Source organism: Oncorhynchus gorbuscha, linkage group LG11 (genome assembly GCF_021184085.1).
Source record: "Oncorhynchus gorbuscha isolate QuinsamMale2020 ecotype Even-year linkage group LG11, OgorEven_v1.0, whole genome shotgun sequence".
Taxonomy (NCBI): domain Eukaryota; kingdom Metazoa; phylum Chordata; class Actinopteri; order Salmoniformes; family Salmonidae; genus Oncorhynchus; species Oncorhynchus gorbuscha.
In genome coordinates this window covers 26,522,150-26,540,457 of record NC_060183.1, presented here as the reverse complement: position 1 = coordinate 26,540,457, position 18,308 = coordinate 26,522,150, and the positions used below count along the sequence as shown (strand labels likewise).

Genomic DNA, 18,308 nt, shown 5'->3' with positions numbered 1-18,308 from the left:
GAGTCCAAGGTATTGTTGCGGCCAGAGAGTGTGGCTTTCCACTCGCAACCTTCCTCTTACGACAGCTTCTCGTAAGTTGACTCCGCGGTTCATTGGTCCGTTCCGTGTCTCCCAGGTCGTCAATCCTGTGCTGTGCGACTAATTCTTCTTCCGCGACATCTTCGTCGCGTCCATCCTGTCTTCCATGTCTCCTGTGTTAAGCCCTTTCTTCGCACCCCCGTTCGTCTTCCCTCCCCCCCCCGTCCTTGTCGAGAGCGCACCTATTTACAAGGTACATAAGATCATGGACATGCGTTCTCGGGGACGGGGTCACCAATACTTAGTGGATTGGGAGGGTTACGGTCCTGAGGAGAGGAGTTGGGTTCCGTCTCGGGACGTGCTGGACCGTTCACTCATTGATGATTTCCTCCGTTGCCGCCAGGATTCCTCCTCGAGTGCGCCAGGAGGCGCTCGGTGAGTGGGGGGGTACTGTCATGTTTTGTCATTTATTATCATGTCTTGTCCCTGTGCTTCCCATTCTATTCGTTTCCCTCTGCTGGTCTTATTAGGTTCTTTCCCTCTTTCTATCCTCTCTCTCCCCCTCCCTCTCTCACTCTCTCGCTCTCTCTTCTCTCTATCGTTCCGTTCCTGCTCCCAGCTGTTCCTATTCCCCTAATCATCATTTAGTCTTCCCACACCTGTTCCCGATCCTTTTCCCTGATTAGAGTCCCTATTTCTCTCCTTGTTTCCCGTACCTGCCCTGTCGGATCCTCATTTATAATTCACCGTGCTGTGTCTATGTTTTGCCCTGTCGTGTCGTGTTTCCCTCAGATGCTGCGTGGTGAGCAGGTGTCTGAGTCTGCTAGGTTCAAGTGCCTTCCCGAGGCAACCTGCAGTTCTCGATCAAGTCTCCAGTCTGTTCTCGTCTTTACGTGTAGTATTATGCTTTTTGTTTTGTAAAGTTTATTCTGGATTAAATACTCTGTTTTCGCCAAGTCGCTTTTGGGTCCTCATTCACCTGCGTGACACAATATACTGTACTGTGGCCTACCATTGAACAACCTTGACCAGCACTCAGTGGAGTTGTTGGCAGAGCTTGTACAATGGCACTATGTTCCACCACTTCGATGGCAGAGAACAGAAGATACAGGAGATCTATAAAACAGATTACTGTGGCCCACATGGGGACTGTTACCATGATAATGTGTGTAGGTCACGAGTGTTGCACATACATGAACGAACATAGGCACGCTGTGTTCCAACTCTACACAAATGCAATGAACTACCATTGAATCGTTTTAAAATACTTCTACCATACGTCAGTAGGCTACAGCGGTCTACTATGCTTTATTGACACATTTTCTCATATGGTGTTTTTCTTCAGCAATAACTAGCGCGGCAGAAAGCCTAAAGGTTAGAGCGTTGGGCCAGTAACTAAAAGGTCGCCAAAATGTGAAAAATCTGCCAATGTGCCCTTGAGCAAGGCATTTAAACCTAATTTCACCGGGGTTGCCTTTGATAATGGCAGACCCTGGTCATGGCCCCACTCTCCAAGGGTGTCTCATGGGGAGTTGGGATATGCAACAAACAAACAAAAATCCAGTTCCCACATACATAGGACAAATATAAGCACCCACCAATGAGATAATTTAGGTCTATTCTATTCTATTCTATTCTATTCTATTCTATTCTATTCTACAAAGAGTGTTATACCCTGTGTCAGTACATGGCTGATAGCGCGTAGCCTAATCTACGCACGTAAACAGTGTAGCCGCCTCCTATGTTGTCGCGTCACTGGGACGCAGTTGGACGTCATCGCGGCTGTCGCTCTCTTTGGTTTTGACGCCGATGGTGGGGGAGTTGGAATGCATTTAATTCATCTGCCCCCGCTACCCGGCGAGGCGAAGCAAATGTCCCGTCGCCGACACAAGAATGCGGTAGCCGGGCACCACCAACCACTCAGGACGAGGGGCACAGAGCTGACCATTTGAAAACACATGTTCACCGGTATAATTATTTGATGTCATAATATCGTCTATTTATTCTCTCTGTTCTGCTTAATATTGATTTTGTCTTTTGATCCCCTGGCACGCAAACCCCAAAAATGTACGGTCAATGTACCCAAATCGGACAGTGGAGTGGGCTGCGCTACGGACCTTCAAGGGTAACCTTTAGTCGCATTAATAATAGCTGTTCGAGTGTATATTTAGACAGCTTAGTCAGTGGATATGTACTATAAATAAGGGGACAGTGTGGGAATGGAAATCAGCGTTTATCAGTCATCTGATGAGGTGCGTTGGAACAGTTCTATTGGCATGTGTCAAATTCGATCTGTATTTGATTTTACGCAGGCTGTATCAGCAAAGTGTCTTTGATCGGCCTGGGAATAGCCCATAATCTAACACTGTTCTTCCAAAATGGGCAGGACGTTTTGTTTTTCTTTTGGGATTGCAATGCGCAAATGTTGCAGCACTGCGCCGCACTTTACACTTTAATTATTTAATCTGCAGTTGCACTTCTGCTTTGCTGATCGGGCGATTTGTTCACGTAAGAGTTCTATGTTGTAACGGTCTGGGTTTAAAATGCATATAGGCCCCATTGCATAGGCCTATACAATCCAACCATGCAAACTAACAAAGCTGTTACTTTAAATCAACAAACCGCAGCAGCCAATATGCCATTTCAATGGGTTGCAACATTTACTAAGACCGTATCATTTATCACGACTATTTATTAGGTTACTTAGACCTAATTATTATTTAGTTGTTACTATGATTGATTTTAGGAACACTTGGGACACTGGGGAATATTGAACCAATTGAGTGCTCAGCGTTGGTCCACTTATGGTCAAGATATGCAGTGTGATGTAATATCCTTGTGGCCCCGCCCTCTTTCCCCACTCTAGTCACAGCAAGACTGCAACAGTAGTGCCTTGTGCCTGCTTGAAGCCTAGCTCTTATGTCAAAATGGCATCATTCCAAGGTTTAGGCTGTGGGCTGTATCCTAGGGGGCTCCGTGTTAATCTATTGAATGAATGTGGAGATGTTCAGCATTGGAATATTGCCAAGTGTAGGTCTAGTGTGCTGTTTAATGATAAAGTTGTGCAGATATATTTTTTATTGCACTATAGCTTAGTAATTCAAGTGATATCTTTCAAAACAACTGGGAGGCTACATTTTTCCACACTTGCCATAAACTGCATGTGAATGTGCTCCTTGTTGTTTTTCTCTTCGATACATTCCATTCGGTATCTCAGACCCATTTTCTTATCTCAACTCCACATCTCTTCCTTTCCTCCTGTAGTAACTCTTGAATCGCAAAGTCCAGTCCTAAGGACTTAGTCTGGGCTGGTTGTGATTTCTCCCCATTTCCGCCGCCTTACGTTGTTGCAATTTAAAGCTCATTAAGCTTGCTCAATGGAAAGACTCCATGGAAAGGTCTTTTCAGTCACAGGTTTAATAACAGGTTTAATCAAGGTCTGTGCAACGCATTGACCCATAATGTGGTACTTGTACTTTTTACTTGTGGAGTCTGGACCAGAGGCATACCAGCAATGACATGACATGATGGCAGAGGGTGATAAGACAATTTTTCAGGATTCAGGATTCAAGATGTCAGCCAAAAAGCACACCACAGTGGTTCACAAAATGTACAGTACTATTGGCCTGTAGTACACCGGGGCAATATTTTTTAGCTAGGTCACAGTCTTAAGTCACAACTCAAAAGGAAGCCACTAGTATGTTTTGACCACCATGGTAAACACTGGCATGACTCACTTTGTTCTCTTTCATCCCCCTGTCCTCTTGTCTTCCTCAGGTGTGGGCGAGCCACCGCTCCACCGCTCCCCAAACATGGCCGCCTCATCTGTCCCTTCCACGGCCCCAGTCCCGTCCCCACCCAAACGCTTCCTGGTTCTCTTCGACTTTGACGAGACTATCGTCAACGAGAGCAGCGACGATGCAGTGGTGCGCGCCGCCCCGGGCCAGCAGCTCCCCGATTGGCTGAGACACTCGTACCGCGAGGGCTACTACAATGAGCAAATGCAACGCATCCTGGCCTACATGGCTGAGCAGGGCGTCACTGAGGACTCCATTCGCTCCAAGGTCGAGCAAATCCCCCCCACGCCCGGCCTTCTCACTCTCTTCCAGTACCTCCAGTCCCGCAAGCAGGACTTTGAGTTGGTGGTGGTCTCCGACGCAAACATGTACTTCATTGAGGCATGGCTGGAGAGGGCTGGGGCTCGCCACCTCTTCCACAGGATCTTCACCAACCCGGCCAGCTTTGACGCTCAGGGGCGCCTGGTGCTCCTGCCCTTCCACGCCCACGACTGCCAGCGCTGCCCCGATAACATGTGCAAGCAGGTGATCGTACGCGGGTACCTGGCGCGGCGGCAGCAGGAGCGCGGCGGCTGCCCCTTCCAGAGGGTGTTCTACGTGGGGGACGGGGCCAATGACATTTGCCCCATGCTGGCCCTGGGGCCCCGCGACACGGCCTTCCCCAGGAGGCACTTTCCCATGCACCGGCTGCTGCAGGAGATGCAGGACGCTGGGACCGAGGGCCTTAAGGTCAGCGTGGTGCCCTGGGCCAGCGGGCAGGACGTGGTGGACTGCCTGAACAGGCTGGAGGAGGAGAGATGAGATGGAGAAAGGACACTGCAGCTAGACAGGTACCAGATTGTGTGCTGTCGGTACAAACAAATCTGGGACCAGGTATAGCACACAGAAGCAGGGTAGGAATGAACAGATTAGGGCACCCCCAAAAGTTATTGTTAAAAGTATTAAAGAGTAGGAGGAAAATGTCCAGTGTTTTTAAGCAGGTGCTAGAGATCCAAGAATATGTTTGTAAAAGACTAAAGAAGTCTTGACTTACTGCAAATGATGCTCCCATGTGCTTCATTGACAACGTTTTGACCGAAGGTAGACCTAAGGGTCAAAACATTATCGATAAACCACACGTAAGCATTGATGATAAGGAAGGATACAGTACTTCAGTGGGATTGCAGTGTGCATAGTCTTCACCTTTTGGTTAGCAGTACTTCCGTAAGCATTAAGAATATACATTTTGGTTAACAGTACCATCTCTGTAAGCTTTAAGAATATTCATTTTGGGTTAACAGTCCCATCTCTATAGGCATTAAGAATATTAATGTTGGTCCAGTCCACTACTTTGTATGACACCTCCAGAAGTCAATGTGTCATTTGCACCTTGGGATACAAGGGTTCTAATCTTCCCACTTGGTGCTTGACGGCTGCAGTATGTGTGGGTTTTTGTTCTACCCCAGTTCTAAAACATCCTGCAGGTATAGTGCTTTATAAGTTGTTCTAAGCATATATGAGCCTTTATAATGTCTTATAGTAAGGCTTAATCAATCACAATGCGTAGATCATTATTGAAATAAGATGTGTTGTTGGCTTGGGATAAAAAAAGCCTCTCTGCACACTCTAACTTTTCGAGATCAGGGTTGGTAACTATTGGGTTGAAGACAGTGACCGTGTCCAAATGCCCAAAAAAAGTGTTATAGTATGTGGAATTTCAAACATAGTACTCCGAATGCGTCATCTAATAAGCGATTGCGTTGACTCCGGCCATTCGTTCATTTTGGTACACCGCATCAATTTATCTGATTATCCGCTGTTTCCAAACATATGAGTCGGGAAAAAATATGGTGAATTCTAATAGATCAGACGGCGAAATGAGTATGCAGTTTAAGTATGTAGTACGCTAGTATGGATAATCCATGTTCTTTACATGGTCCAGGAGTGTGAGCATTGTTTTGTCCCGGCCCAGCCTTTAACACGCCTCATTCTGCTAATAAAGTAAGTGATGACTGGTTGACATAAGTTGACTAATGGAATCATATGCTCTAGTAGTGTCTGGTACCAACGTCAACACACACCGTGGCTCTCCAGGACAAGGCTTGGGATAGAATGACACAGAGATAGACGCCACTGACGCTCTGGCACACACTCGCTGACACCTAATATACAAGGGCAATGTACACCGACTTGAGATGCAAAGTGAAGCCCGTGCACCCGCGCTGCACCTCTTTGTACAGTGCACCCTCACATTGTGAGAAACCTATGAAACACTTGAGACATTGGAATCTATGTGTGGTCCCATTCTATCATTCTATTGACATTGGAGTGTCTCAATCCCTCCCCCCTGCTATAACTTTCATGGTCTCCTCAGACATTTGAACCCATTGGCCTTCCTTGAACACCCCCATCTCCAGTGTTAACTCTTTCATTGAGCTCTGAGACTTGACAGGGGAGACTATTAACTAATTGGGTCAACAACACTCTATATCTGGGTTGCTATCCACCCCCCAAAAAAAAGGCAGAGAATCAACTAATGTCCTCCAGAAATGGTTATTGGAGACTTGTTATCGAATTATAGGGGATGCCTGGAGATGGTGGTGGGTTCTACCATAAGACACCAGGGCATTCCCGTAAGCATTCAAATATGAACATCTCCTCCAGTGATAGAAATACTACCTTGGTCCAGCACACTATTTCAGTGCAACCTCACATACTGAGTCTATGTGCATGTCAATGTAATTTGAACCCTATATAAGACAAGTGTGTGCTCAAAGTCGTAAATCACTGTGAACAAATGGCCATGGGTTGGAGTGTTTGTAACTTTGACCCTGATGCCACAAACAAACACAAATCCAAAAGGCTTCCTTGAAAATGAACAAACCTGCATGTTGATGTGTTAATGTCATCAAAGAAAGTACCTTTGACAAATTATGAATCAGTGTTACAGCACTTAAATTGGTCTCCGTTGTAACAATATAATCTCTCATCCAACCATAAGCCTACTCATAGGTCAAATACGTTCAAAGACTTGTGCTGCGCTTGCTTTGGTTTGTCCGGGACAATGGAACTAACGGAATAGTCCCAAAAGTGTGAACTTCAAATCAAGGTGAATAAAGCGCACTCCAAATACTTTCAAGCATCGGTCGTCCTCAACTATTTGAAGGTCTTCAAGCTACTGTATGTAATTGAGCCAGCTCTGGTTGCCTTAAGCCTCCATGTTCGGGATGGTAGCGAAAGAAGTTGGCGAGTAGAAACAGATTTGACAACCAGGATAACGCACAGGCCTCAATAGATCCTGTCTGTAGCTTGGTCTCTCAGGGAGCGATGAACGATGTATAGAGCATTCTGTAATGGAGCAGGAATAGCTGCTGATACAAATAGTGTTTATTTGCATGTATCAGTTGCATATCAGCTACATTGCTGTGACCCATGATCAGCATATGATCGGTAGATCACATTGGAGATCATTGATTTGCTCTGTCAGACGATTTTGAAATGTTGGAGTGTGATACTGAAAAGAGATTAAAGTATTTTAGTGGTTTGGTGAGAGCCTTAGTGGGACTTCACTTTAGTTATCAGTTGAATATGTAATACTCTATGCTGAGGATGGTGGTGTTGTTGTACTAATTCTGTGATCACTAGATAATACATAATTGACCTGTAACTTGACCTGTAACTGTAATCCAGACATTAAGCTTGGCATAGAAGAATATCCTTGTTTGAGTTTTGTGCAATAACTGGCTTTATGTTCACAGTATAGGGTTAAGTGAAGAGAACGAGAGGAAGTGTAATACTGTGAAACTCATATCCCCAATGCGTCCCGCACCTATGGGCCGTTTTCACTATATAATCTCACCTCAAGTTTCACTGAAATGTGTTACAAATGTTAAAGCCCCACTTAAACCAGAATGGCCAGTGTTTTGGGTGCTCCTCTTGGCTAATATATGAATTTCTCTTGAAAATGACGCCTGTGTGTGTTTGCGTGTTCTGGTTTGACGGCTTAAGAAATGTCCTTCTTGTTTTGACCGGCATTAGTCCTCCTGCAATACTGAACTGACTGATCCTCACTGTTCAACTTTAAGAGACGTTATGCTGCGTACTTCATGTTTTAGCCTGTTTGTCTTTCATCTAGAAATAAATGAGACCATGTGTGTAATGTACCATTGTAACAGTAACAGGAATATAAAGCCATCAACAAACTGAGCAGGTTTTCCAGATTTATTTTCAGCTGTGTTCACTGCATCAAGTCTTGAATAGGAAACCTAATAGAGAATGAGTCAAATATATATTTGATGAATGTAGTTGAAATGTGACACCATATGACCAATTGTAACTCCCTTGCTTTGGAATGTGTCAACAATTGAAACCATATTTTTTTTATTTGAAACAGCATGCCAATTAAAACATGTCCCACCTCCACTTAACTATCCACTATTTATCCACTCAAATATCCTTGTAAAAGATTGTCTTCCTTATTGCAAGAAACAGAGGCGTCATGCGCACCATTTCTGGACTTCACCGATGGCCATGTACACCGTCTTGGAAATAATGACGTGTTTGCAAAGTTTGATACCATGGGCTCAATAAGCATACCCATACATATAGGTCGTATGTCCACAAGGTGGCGCCAGTTGAATATGTTTCTGCCAAACGACTGAACGTAGACTACAATACAGTACTAGAGGATGAACGCTAACGTAAGGGAAATGGAATCGAATCGACTGTCAGAAGTCAATGGTGGCGTTCCAGTTCGTCAAAAGATTGCTATATCATATGGATGTTGTTCCTGAGATGTCAAATTGTTCTGCAGGCATTGTAAAATCTGTTCATCTTCGCAACGTGACTGCATAAAACGCACACACACTACTACAGGTATATCATAAATAAATCAACATAGTTTTTTTGTACTCAAAAGGGTTGATGTGTTATCACACAGTTACTTTCAAGTTACCTGTAAAAGGCGTCCTGTTTATCTCGTAACCAAGAAACCAAATGTTTAACAGTCTGCCACGAGAGACTAGGGTTTGGGTCAACAGTATTGCTGATCACATGCTATAGCATTGGTTTGTCTGAATATGGCAGAAAAGGCCTGAAGCCCTTTGTTAGTGATGTAGATGACATCTGGTGTTTGTGGTTGTCCGTGTCACTTTACTCACACTGAAGTGAGTTGAGATGCTGCTGAAACTCAGCCAAGTAACCAGTTGACTCAGCACACACACACATGTGCTCACACAAGCACACACACACACACACACATGCATTTATGCACACACTAACGGGCGCAAACACACACACACACACCCTATAATAACGACTTTTCCTTCCACTGAATTTTAGACGGTCATATCTCTGTTTATGCTTTCTTCCTCTCTCGCCCCCTCTCTCTCTTTGCCTCACTCTCTCTCTCTCTCTCTCTCTCTCTCTCTCTCTCTCTCTCTCTCTCTCTCTCTCTCTCTCTCTCTCTCTCTCTCTCTCTCTCTCTCTCTCTCTCTCTCTCTCTCTCAATTTTTTTCTACATTCAGCATCACTACATCAATGGAGATTTAGTATTCTTTCTAACAAAGATATCGACATATATTTTGGGATGTCGTGTATCCCTGGAATTAATCAGAATTCATGTAAACATAACAGTTTTGAAAACATACATTGTCCAAACAAAATAGTTTCTTGGCTCAATTTACCCTGGGTATGGGGTAAATGGAGCATATGGACAGGGTAAGTTGAGCTGCCTTGGGGTAAGATGTTCCACATCTACACATTTATGAACCGAATAAAATATTATCACCACTGCCTTCGGAGAAAAAAAAGATTGAGTTCATATGGATGACAAATTGGCAAAATACTATGCATATTACTGACAAAATGTCATCGTCATTTGTATAGTGTATGTTGAACCCCAAAGCAATCATTTAGATACTATTAGCCCACATCTACAGGGATGCCATTTCATGCTGGGTTTAGGACCTCATGTTGTAGCTTATAGAGACCCAAACGGATGTATAAAACAGTATTAAAATGATCTACTTTGGTTTAGCTACAAGCATCACGAAACCTAAAAAGCAAGAAAATGAATTTGACTTTTTTTTTTTTACCTAACTTGCTTACCACTTTTTCCATGTGGTTTCTTCCTTCACAAACTCCATGAAAGAATGACCTTTTCCGAAATATTTGGTCACATGATTCAGTTTGTTTCTGGTTATCTAGAAACAAGGGGTGGCTCAACCAACCCTTTGGCACAACTTAACTCCCTCTCCCCTATGTGAGCTGTCTCTGACTGGCTCTCAGAAAGACTATGGATGGTTATTGACTATATAGACATGAGCATGTATTGTCAGTGAGCCTTAACTCATAGCACCGAGACCGTAACTAAAATGTTTTTTCATTTTAAGCGGGCATCGGGACCCTGAAATTGCTATTGAGCTAATCTTTTCTGTGTCTATTACTGTCAAATTGGCAGAATAATAAGACATGCCGCTAAATTCAATTGTCAATGACCTAGGCGCATAAGTGTATAAGCGAGGGAAATCCGGTTAGCGTTAAGCACATCAAAAACAATGACAAATTGACTCTGTTGGATCTCGACCTTCAACAAGATCACCCAGCTCCTCGCTTTCCTCCACTGTCAACATCTAGGTATCAGGAGCACAGTCAATTCTCAATCTAATACGCCCATATCCCTTCACTACACTAACGGAATCGCACTTGTCAAAGCACTTTACAAGCCAATGTTATCTGGTGATTGTGGGTAACCCCATTGATTTTGCTACATTCAATTACTCCTCCCGAGGTGAAAGATAACTCAGTTAAGGGACTATGGCATTCTAAGAGGTCACTTTGAATTAGAACCTTGTGCTTCCTTTGCCAAAACACTATCAGGCTGATTAGACCAAAAGTGTTCCCCTTTTGCATTCGATTAATTTGTCTACCTCTTTGATGCCTGTAGGCACTGGGTTGGCCAGAGGTGAAGCCAATTGGTTCTACAGAGTGTTCCTAATATGGACTCTGTTCTGTTGGCAGCAGTAGTCCATCTACAACCACGTCAAGGTGTGTGAGCCAGGGATACGATTGAGACAATATGCTCCTCTCTTGTCTGATCTGAAGTCGTTTCTCCAATTTCTGGTGGAATTGAGAGGAAATGTGGAAACAATAGTGCAATAAGGTTGGACATTTGAATCAGCTCACTAAATCCTTGTATTTGTTATAGTGCCACATGTTTTTTTTCCAGGAAATGATTGACGCTGATGTTAGGCAACCCTGACCAGACTTGGGTCAAATACACACACTACCATTCAAAAGTTTGGGGTCACTTAGAAATGTCCTTGTTTTTGAAAGAAAAGCAAATTTTTTGTTCATTAAAATAACATAAAATTGATCAGAAATACAGTGTAGACATATAATGTTAATGTAGGAAATTATTATTGTAGCTGTAAATGGCGGATCTTGAATGGAATATCTACATAGGCGTGCAAAGGCCCATTATCAGCAACCATCACTCCTGTGTTCCAATGGCACATTGTGTTAGCTAGTCCAAGTTTATAATTTTAAAAGGCTAATTGATCATTAAAAACCCTTTTGCAATTATGTTAGCACAGCTGAAAACTGTTGTACTGATTAAAGAAGCAATTAAACTTGCCTTCTTTAGACTAGTTGAGTATCTGGAGCATCAGCATTTGTGGGTTTGATTACAGGCTCAAAATTGCCAGAAACTTTCTTCTGAAACTCGTCAGTCTATTCTTGTTCTGAGAAATTAAGGCTATTCCATGCGAGAAATTGCTAAGAAACTGAAGATCTCGTACAATGCTGTGTACTACTCCCTTTACAGAACAGCTCAAACTATCTCTAACCAGAATAGAAAGAGGAGTGGGAGGCCCAGGTGCACAACTGAGCAAGAGGACAAGTACATTAGAGTGTCTGGTCTGAGAAACAGACGCCTCTAAAGTCCTCAACAGAAAAAGCCATATCTTAGACTGGCCAATACAAAGAAAAGATTAAGATGGACAAAAGAACACAGACGCTGGACAGAGGAACTATGCCTAGAAGGCCAGCATCCCGGAGTTGCCTCTTCGCTGTTGACGTTGCGACTGGTGTTTTGCGGGTACTATTTAATGAAGCTGGCAGTTGGGGATTTGTGAGGAGTCAAACTCGACACTTTAATTTACTTGTCCTCTTGTATTTTACAAATGTATTGAACTATGAGTATGGCCAGGTGAACTTTGCCACACCCTGCCCTCTTCGTCCTCCCCTCTCCCTCTCTTTTACAATAACCCGCATTGATGTAAAATTACTGTAAACTAGTCAAGCCATGGTCTAGCCAACCTTAATCTTTGTTCTGGTATATTTAAAATCAAATATATATATATATTATTTCACCTTTATTTAACCAGGTAGGCAAGTTGAGAACAAGTTCTCATTTACAATTGCGACCTGGCCAAGATAAAGCAAAGCAGTTCGACACATACAACAACACTGAGTTACACATGGAGTAAAACAAACATACAGTCAATAATACAGTATAAAAATAAGTCTATATACAATGTGAGCAAGTGAGGTGAGATAAGGGAGGTAAAGGCAAAGAAAAGTCCATGGTGGTGAAGTAAATACAATATAGCAAGTAAAACACTGGAATGGTAGATTTGCAGTGGAAGAATGTGCAAAGTAGAGATAGAAATAATGGGGTGCAAAGGAGCTAAATAAATAAATACAGTAGGGGGAGAGAGTTGTTTGGGCTGGTATATGAAAAAAAAATGTCTCTTCAGTCAGAGGTAAGACATTTGCTCTCACAAAGAACTTAAGTTTGGCACCATACAAGTGCAAGACAAGGGCTTTAAATAAGTATATAAATACATATATTTTTTAATAAACTATTTGTAAATTAAATGTAAAATGCACATACTACTCAACTCGAATCTTTCACAAGACTATGTACTCTTACTACTGTAGCCTACACGAAGTGAGATTTTAGGCTAGTACTGTTAGCTGCTCGGATAGAGTAATCGTAGACTGGGCCAGTGAGTGCAGTACAATGTAAATAGGTAAAGTTGGTGAGGGGTTTCTGCAACTGAAGTGTTTGCCCGCACTGCTCCGCTTTTCAGTTCATTCATCTCCGGTGCTTTCGGAGGCGCATTGGTCACGATTGCTCCTTTTGAAAACGTCGAAAATTTGTAATTGAAATATAAACTTTGTGAAATATAAACGGTGTGACTAAATGTCACTTGCTTGTTATACGTTGACGGCACAAATCTTGATTTGTTTGAAGAGAAACACTTAAGCCGTTCGAAGACGCACGGACAGTCGTGGGGAATCAGAATGTAGCCAGCTGTTTAGCCAGTAGCATGCTTTCCCAACTTGAGCCAGATGTGGAGCAAGGCTTTGAAGCTGGAAAATAAAAATAACCAACGTGCGAGTATTTTGGGACAGAGTTTCTATCCACCCAGCAGGCAATCCCGCGTTTAAAAAAAAACATTTAAATAGCTAGTTGTTCGAATATAGCAATTGATTGAATCAACTTGATGGTAAGAAGACATTTGGTTGTAAGTGGGACTTTGTTGAAAACCAAAATATGACAGTAAATCGGAGTTCCTCAATCATATTTGTTAAAGCCAAGTTGACTTTTGGACAAGGTAAGACTTTTTAAGACGGCTTTCAAGCCAGCTAGCTAACTAACGTTACTTTGACAACATTTTAAATGTTTGCTTGCTAGCTAGCTAGCTTTCTGATATTGTTTGGTGACATTTTGTGCAGCTCGGAATTAATGATGTTAGCTTGCGCTAGATCTGTCACAGTCTCGCCCTGATCCGGGTCTGATTCCCGCATAATTTTTGATTTATAACTTTTTTGCTTAACGTCAAGCTACAGTAGCTAGCTAGTTGGCGTGCTGTAGCTCTCTGACTTCTGTAGCATATATTTCATCTTATCAAGACTGACTTGTATCTGTTTAGCTAGCCTATACATACCTAACATTACTAGTGATGAATATGACTAACGTTTGCTAACAACTCATAGCTAGCTAAAACACAATGGCAAAGCATTTCAGACCCTACTAGGTCTTGGAACAAAAACTTAAAATGGATTAGACAATAAATCACTTTCCCAAAGGAAATGTCATTGTTGAAAGCAGTTTGTAACACACACACACACACACACACACACACACACACACACACACACACACACACACACACACACACACACACACACACACACACACACACACACACACACACACACACACACACACACACACACACACACAGAGTCAGCATATATTCATTCACAACACCTCCAGTTAAATTAACTTGTGTGGATATGCTGTTAATGAGAGATGATACAGTGAGAAATAGTAGAATGGCAGCAATAGACTCTCAACAGGAAAAGTTCTCAAATGTGGCTGTCGCAAGACTCTGTCCTCTCTTTTTTTTCTTTTTCTATTCTTTCTCCTCCTCACACTTTATTTCCACTTTCCAAAACTGTAGGCATGTGCATTTAAACAAGAGAGTGGGAACGGGAGAGAGTAGCTGCAAGAAAGTGATATATTTGGGAGAATGGGAGAGAATTGGATTCTCAAGCATTCTACTAATGAAGCTTTACATGCAACCAAAAATATCACTATGGCTTGCAAAATCCACACTATCATCTAGGGCTACATTTGCAGTGAAGTAACACACCTGTTCAGTTATAAGCCTACCTTCTATCAGGACTATCATGATTCCTGTTTGTTCTCTGTTTCCAGGTATCTGGGCTTTGAAGTTCCCCAATTGACTGACATCCAGAACTGAAATAGACAGGTAATAATGCCCTCACAATGTTGATATTTTTCTCCACTTTTAGTTTTAGAATTATTTTAGACCAATATTCAATCGATTGCAGTAAGTACCTTTCCAAGTAGTGCTTCCAGAAGTGCGTTTGTTTTGCACTGCAGTGGGATCCAGGTTGAAGGGACTTGACACTTGATTAGAATACGTCAATCTGGTTACAGTGAATACATGTCTTCTCAGTCAGATTTGCCTTCAGAACTAAACAGTATAATGCCATGGGACACTTCTAAAGGCACTATCCTGATCTCCCATTGATTTAAATACCAGACGTATTTTATTCTATCTATACTCAGGGTGCCCTTAAAAGGTCTTAAAGGGAAGATGAAGGACACCAGACTCAGGTGAACTAGTGGGTACCATTTTATGTCTCTATGTCCAGTATGAAGGAAGTTAGAGGTAGTTTCGCGAGCCAATTCTAACTAGCGTTAGCACAATGACTGGAAGTCTAAGGTGACCTACTAGTTAACACTAGTTGGCATTGGCTGGAGAAACTACCTCTGATCTTCCTTACTCTAGGGAAGTAGATAAACAGCAACATTAGCAAAATCCCGAAGTATCCCTTTAAATTCAGTTTTTCGAAGGTCTTAAAAAATGTGACGGAGATGACTACAGTGTTTCCGTTACATTATGCTGCTACTAAGAGAGACAGTACAGGTGCATCAAAGCTGGGACGAGAGACTGAAAAAAAGATTCCATCTCCAGGCCATCCGACTGTTAAATAGTCACCAGTAGCCTGCCTCCACCCAGTACCTTGCCCTGCACCTTAGTTACTGTAACTAGCCGGCTACCACCCGGTTCTCTACCCTGCACCTTAGAGACTGCTACCCTATGTACATAGTCATTGAACACTGGTCACTTTAATAATGTTTCTATACTGTTTTACCTACTTCACATGTACAGTTGAATTTGGAAGTTTACATACACCTTAGCCATTTGCATTTAAACTTAGTTTTTCCACAATTCCTAACCTTTAATCCTAGTAAAAATTCCCTGTCTTAGGTCAGTTAGGAGCACCACTTTATTTTAAGAATGTGAAATGTCAGAATAATAGTAGAGAGAATGATTTATTTCAGCTTTTATTTCTTTCACCACATTCCCAGTGGGTCAGAAGTTTACATAGACTCAATTAGTATTTGGTAGCATTGCCTTTAAATTGTTTAACTTGTGTCAAACATTTCGGGTAACTTTCCAAAAGCTTCCCACAGTAAGTTCTGGGTATTTTGGCCCATTCCTCCTGACAGAGCTGGTGTATTTGTAGTCCTTGCTCTCACACGCTTTTTCAGTTCTGCCCACAAATGTCCTATAGGATTGAGGTCAGTGCTTTGTGATGGCCACTCCAATACCTTGACTTTGTTGTCCTTAAGCCATTTTGCCACAACTTTGGAAGTATGCTTGTGGTCATTGTCCATTTGGAAGACCCATTTGCGACCAAGCTTTAACTTCCTGACTGATGTCTTGAGATGTTGCTTCAATATATCCACATAATTTTCCTTCCTCATGATGCCATCTATTTTGTGAAGTGCACCAGTCCCTCCTGCAGCAAAGCACCCCCACAACATGATGCTGCCACCCCCGTGCTTCATGGTTGGGATGGTGTTCTTCCCCCTTTTTCCTCCCAAAATAACGATGGTCATTATGGCCAAACAGTTCTACTTTTGTTTCATCAGACCAGAGGTCATTTCTCCAAAAAGTACGATCTTTGACCCCATGTGCAATTGCAATTCGTAGTCGCTTTTTTATGGCGGTTTTGGAGCAGTGGCTTCTTCCTTGCTGAGCGGCCTTTCAGGTTATGTCGTAATAGGACTCGTTTTTACTGTGGATATAGATACTTTTGTCCCTGTTTCCTCCAGCATCTTCACAGGGTCCTTTGCTGTTGTTCTAGGATTGATTTTCACTTTTCGCACCAAAGTACGTTCATCTCTAGGAGACAGAACGCGTCTAATTCCTGAGCGGTATGACGGATGCGTGGTCCCATGGTGTTTATACTTGTGTACTATTGTCTGTTCAGATGAACGTGGTACCTTCAGGCATTTGGAAATTGCTCCCAAGGATGAACCAGACTTGTGGAGGTCTAAAAACAAATCTGAGGTCTTGGCTGATTTCCTTTGATTTTCCCATGATGTCAAGCAAAGAGGCACTGAGTTTGAAGGTAGGCCTTGAAATACATCCACAGGTACACCTCCAATTGACTCAAATTATGTCAATTAGCCTATCAGAAGCTTCTAAAGCCATGATATAATTTTCTGGAATTTTTCAAGCTGTTTAAAGGCACAGTCAACATAGTGTATGTAATCTTCTGACCCACTGTAATTGTGATACAGTGAATTATAAGTGAAATAATCTGTCTGTAAACAATTGTTGGAAAATGACTTGTGTCATGCACAAAGTAGATGTCCTAATTGACTTGCCAAAACTATAGTTTGTTAACAAGAAATTTGTCGAGTGGTTGAAAATGAGTTTTAATGACTCCAACCTAAGTGTATGTAAACTTCCGACTTCAACTGTATATACTGTAATCTATTCAAGGCTCATCCTATATACTGTTGTAACACCTTTCCTTTGCTGTACACAGCTTTTCTATTCATATACTGTCCATTTCACACCATTATATACATTCAGTGTATTCGGAAAGTATTCAGAACCCTTGACTTTTTCCACATTTGGTGACGTTACAGCCTTATTCTAAATTGGATTAAAATAGTTTCCCCCTCATCAATCTGTTCACAATACCCTATAATGACAAAGCAATACGTTTTTCGAAGTTTTTGCTAATTTATAATAATAATAAAAAATGTAATATTACATTTACACACAGTACTATTCAAAAGTTTGGATGCACCTACTCATTCCAGGGTTTTTCTTTATTTTTACTATTTTCTACATTGTAGAATAATAGTGAAGACATCAAAGCTATGAAATAACATATATGGAATAATTTAGTAACCAAAAAAGTGCTAAACAAATCAAAATATATACTTGAGATTCTTCAAAGTAGCCACCCTTTGCCTCTGACAGCTTTGCACACTCTTGGCATTCTCTCAACCAGCTTCACCTGGAATGGTTTTCCAACAGTCTTGAAGGAGGTCCCACATATACTGAGCACTTGTTGGCTGCTTTTCCTTCACTCTGCCGTCCAACTCATCCCAAACCATCTCAATTGGGTTAAGGTTGGGGGATTCTGGAGGCCAGGTCATCTGATGCAGCACTCCATCACTCTCCTTGGTCATATAGCCCTTACACAGCCTGGAGGTGTGTTGGGTCACTGTCCTGTTTAAAAACAAATGATTGTCCCACTAAGCACAAACCAGATGGGATGGCGTATTGCTGCAGAATGCTGTGGTAGCCATGCTGGTTAAGTGTGACTTGAGTTCTAAATAAATCACAGTGTCACCAGCAAAGCACCATCACACCTCCTCCTCCATGCTTGGTGGGAACCACACGTGCGGAGATCATCCGTTCACCTACTCTGCATCTCACAAAGACATGGCGGTTGGAACTAAAAAGGGGTAAAAGTACCAAAATAGAAAAAATATACACGTTTGTACGTTGTGCTGGGGACATTAAAATACCACTCTAAAAGGTGCAGTTCTGTCACACAACGCAATGCCACAGATTCCTCAAGTTTTGAGGGAGTGTGCAATTGGCATGCTGACTGCAGGAATGTCCACTGAGAATTTAATGTACATTTTTCTACCAT

The 18,308-nt window shown here is 42.3% G+C and overlaps 2 protein-coding genes across 7 annotated transcripts in view; both read left to right on the top strand.

The window, feature by feature from the left end:
* Nucleotides 1–1,822: 1,822 nt before the first annotated feature.
* LOC124048412 (probable phosphatase phospho1) lies at nt 1,823–8,216 on the top strand. Of its 3 annotated transcripts, XM_046369183.1 has the most exons (3): nt 1,823–1,986; nt 2,114–2,143; nt 3,796–8,216. In XM_046369183.1, exons 1-3 carry the CDS (start codon nt 1,977–1,979, stop codon nt 4,614–4,616), a joined length of 861 nt encoding a protein of 286 aa, XP_046225139.1. In that variant the 5' UTR covers nt 1,823–1,976; the 3' UTR covers nt 4,617–8,216. The 3 variants fall into 3 exon arrangements, with proteins under 3 accessions (XP_046225139.1, XP_046225140.1, XP_046225142.1); XM_046369184.1 differs by lacking the exon at nt 2,114–2,143; XM_046369186.1 differs by lacking the exons at nt 1,823–1,986; nt 2,114–2,143 and adding an exon at nt 2,148–2,270.
* A 4,274-nt stretch (nt 8,217–12,490) lies between these two features.
* LOC124048411 (gap junction gamma-1 protein-like) overlaps nt 12,491–18,308 on the top strand; it is a 55,471-nt gene continuing 49,653 nt past the window's right edge. For 2 of the 4 annotated variants that reach the window (XM_046369180.1, XM_046369179.1), the window contains exons 1-2: nt 12,799–13,417; nt 14,527–14,581. The gene's annotated coding sequence lies outside the window, so the exon portion shown is untranslated. Of the gene's footprint in view, nt 12,560–12,798; nt 13,418–14,526; nt 14,582–18,308 lie in introns of those variants that run through there. The other 2 variants (XM_046369181.1, XM_046369182.1) reach the window with 2 other exon arrangements.

Coding starts and splice junctions, on each gene's coding strand:
- LOC124048412 (XM_046369183.1), top strand. Junction 2,144..3,795: donor TGCGCTACGGACCTTCAAGG/GTAACCTTTAGT, acceptor TGTCTTCCTCAG/GTGTGGGCGAGCCACCGCTC.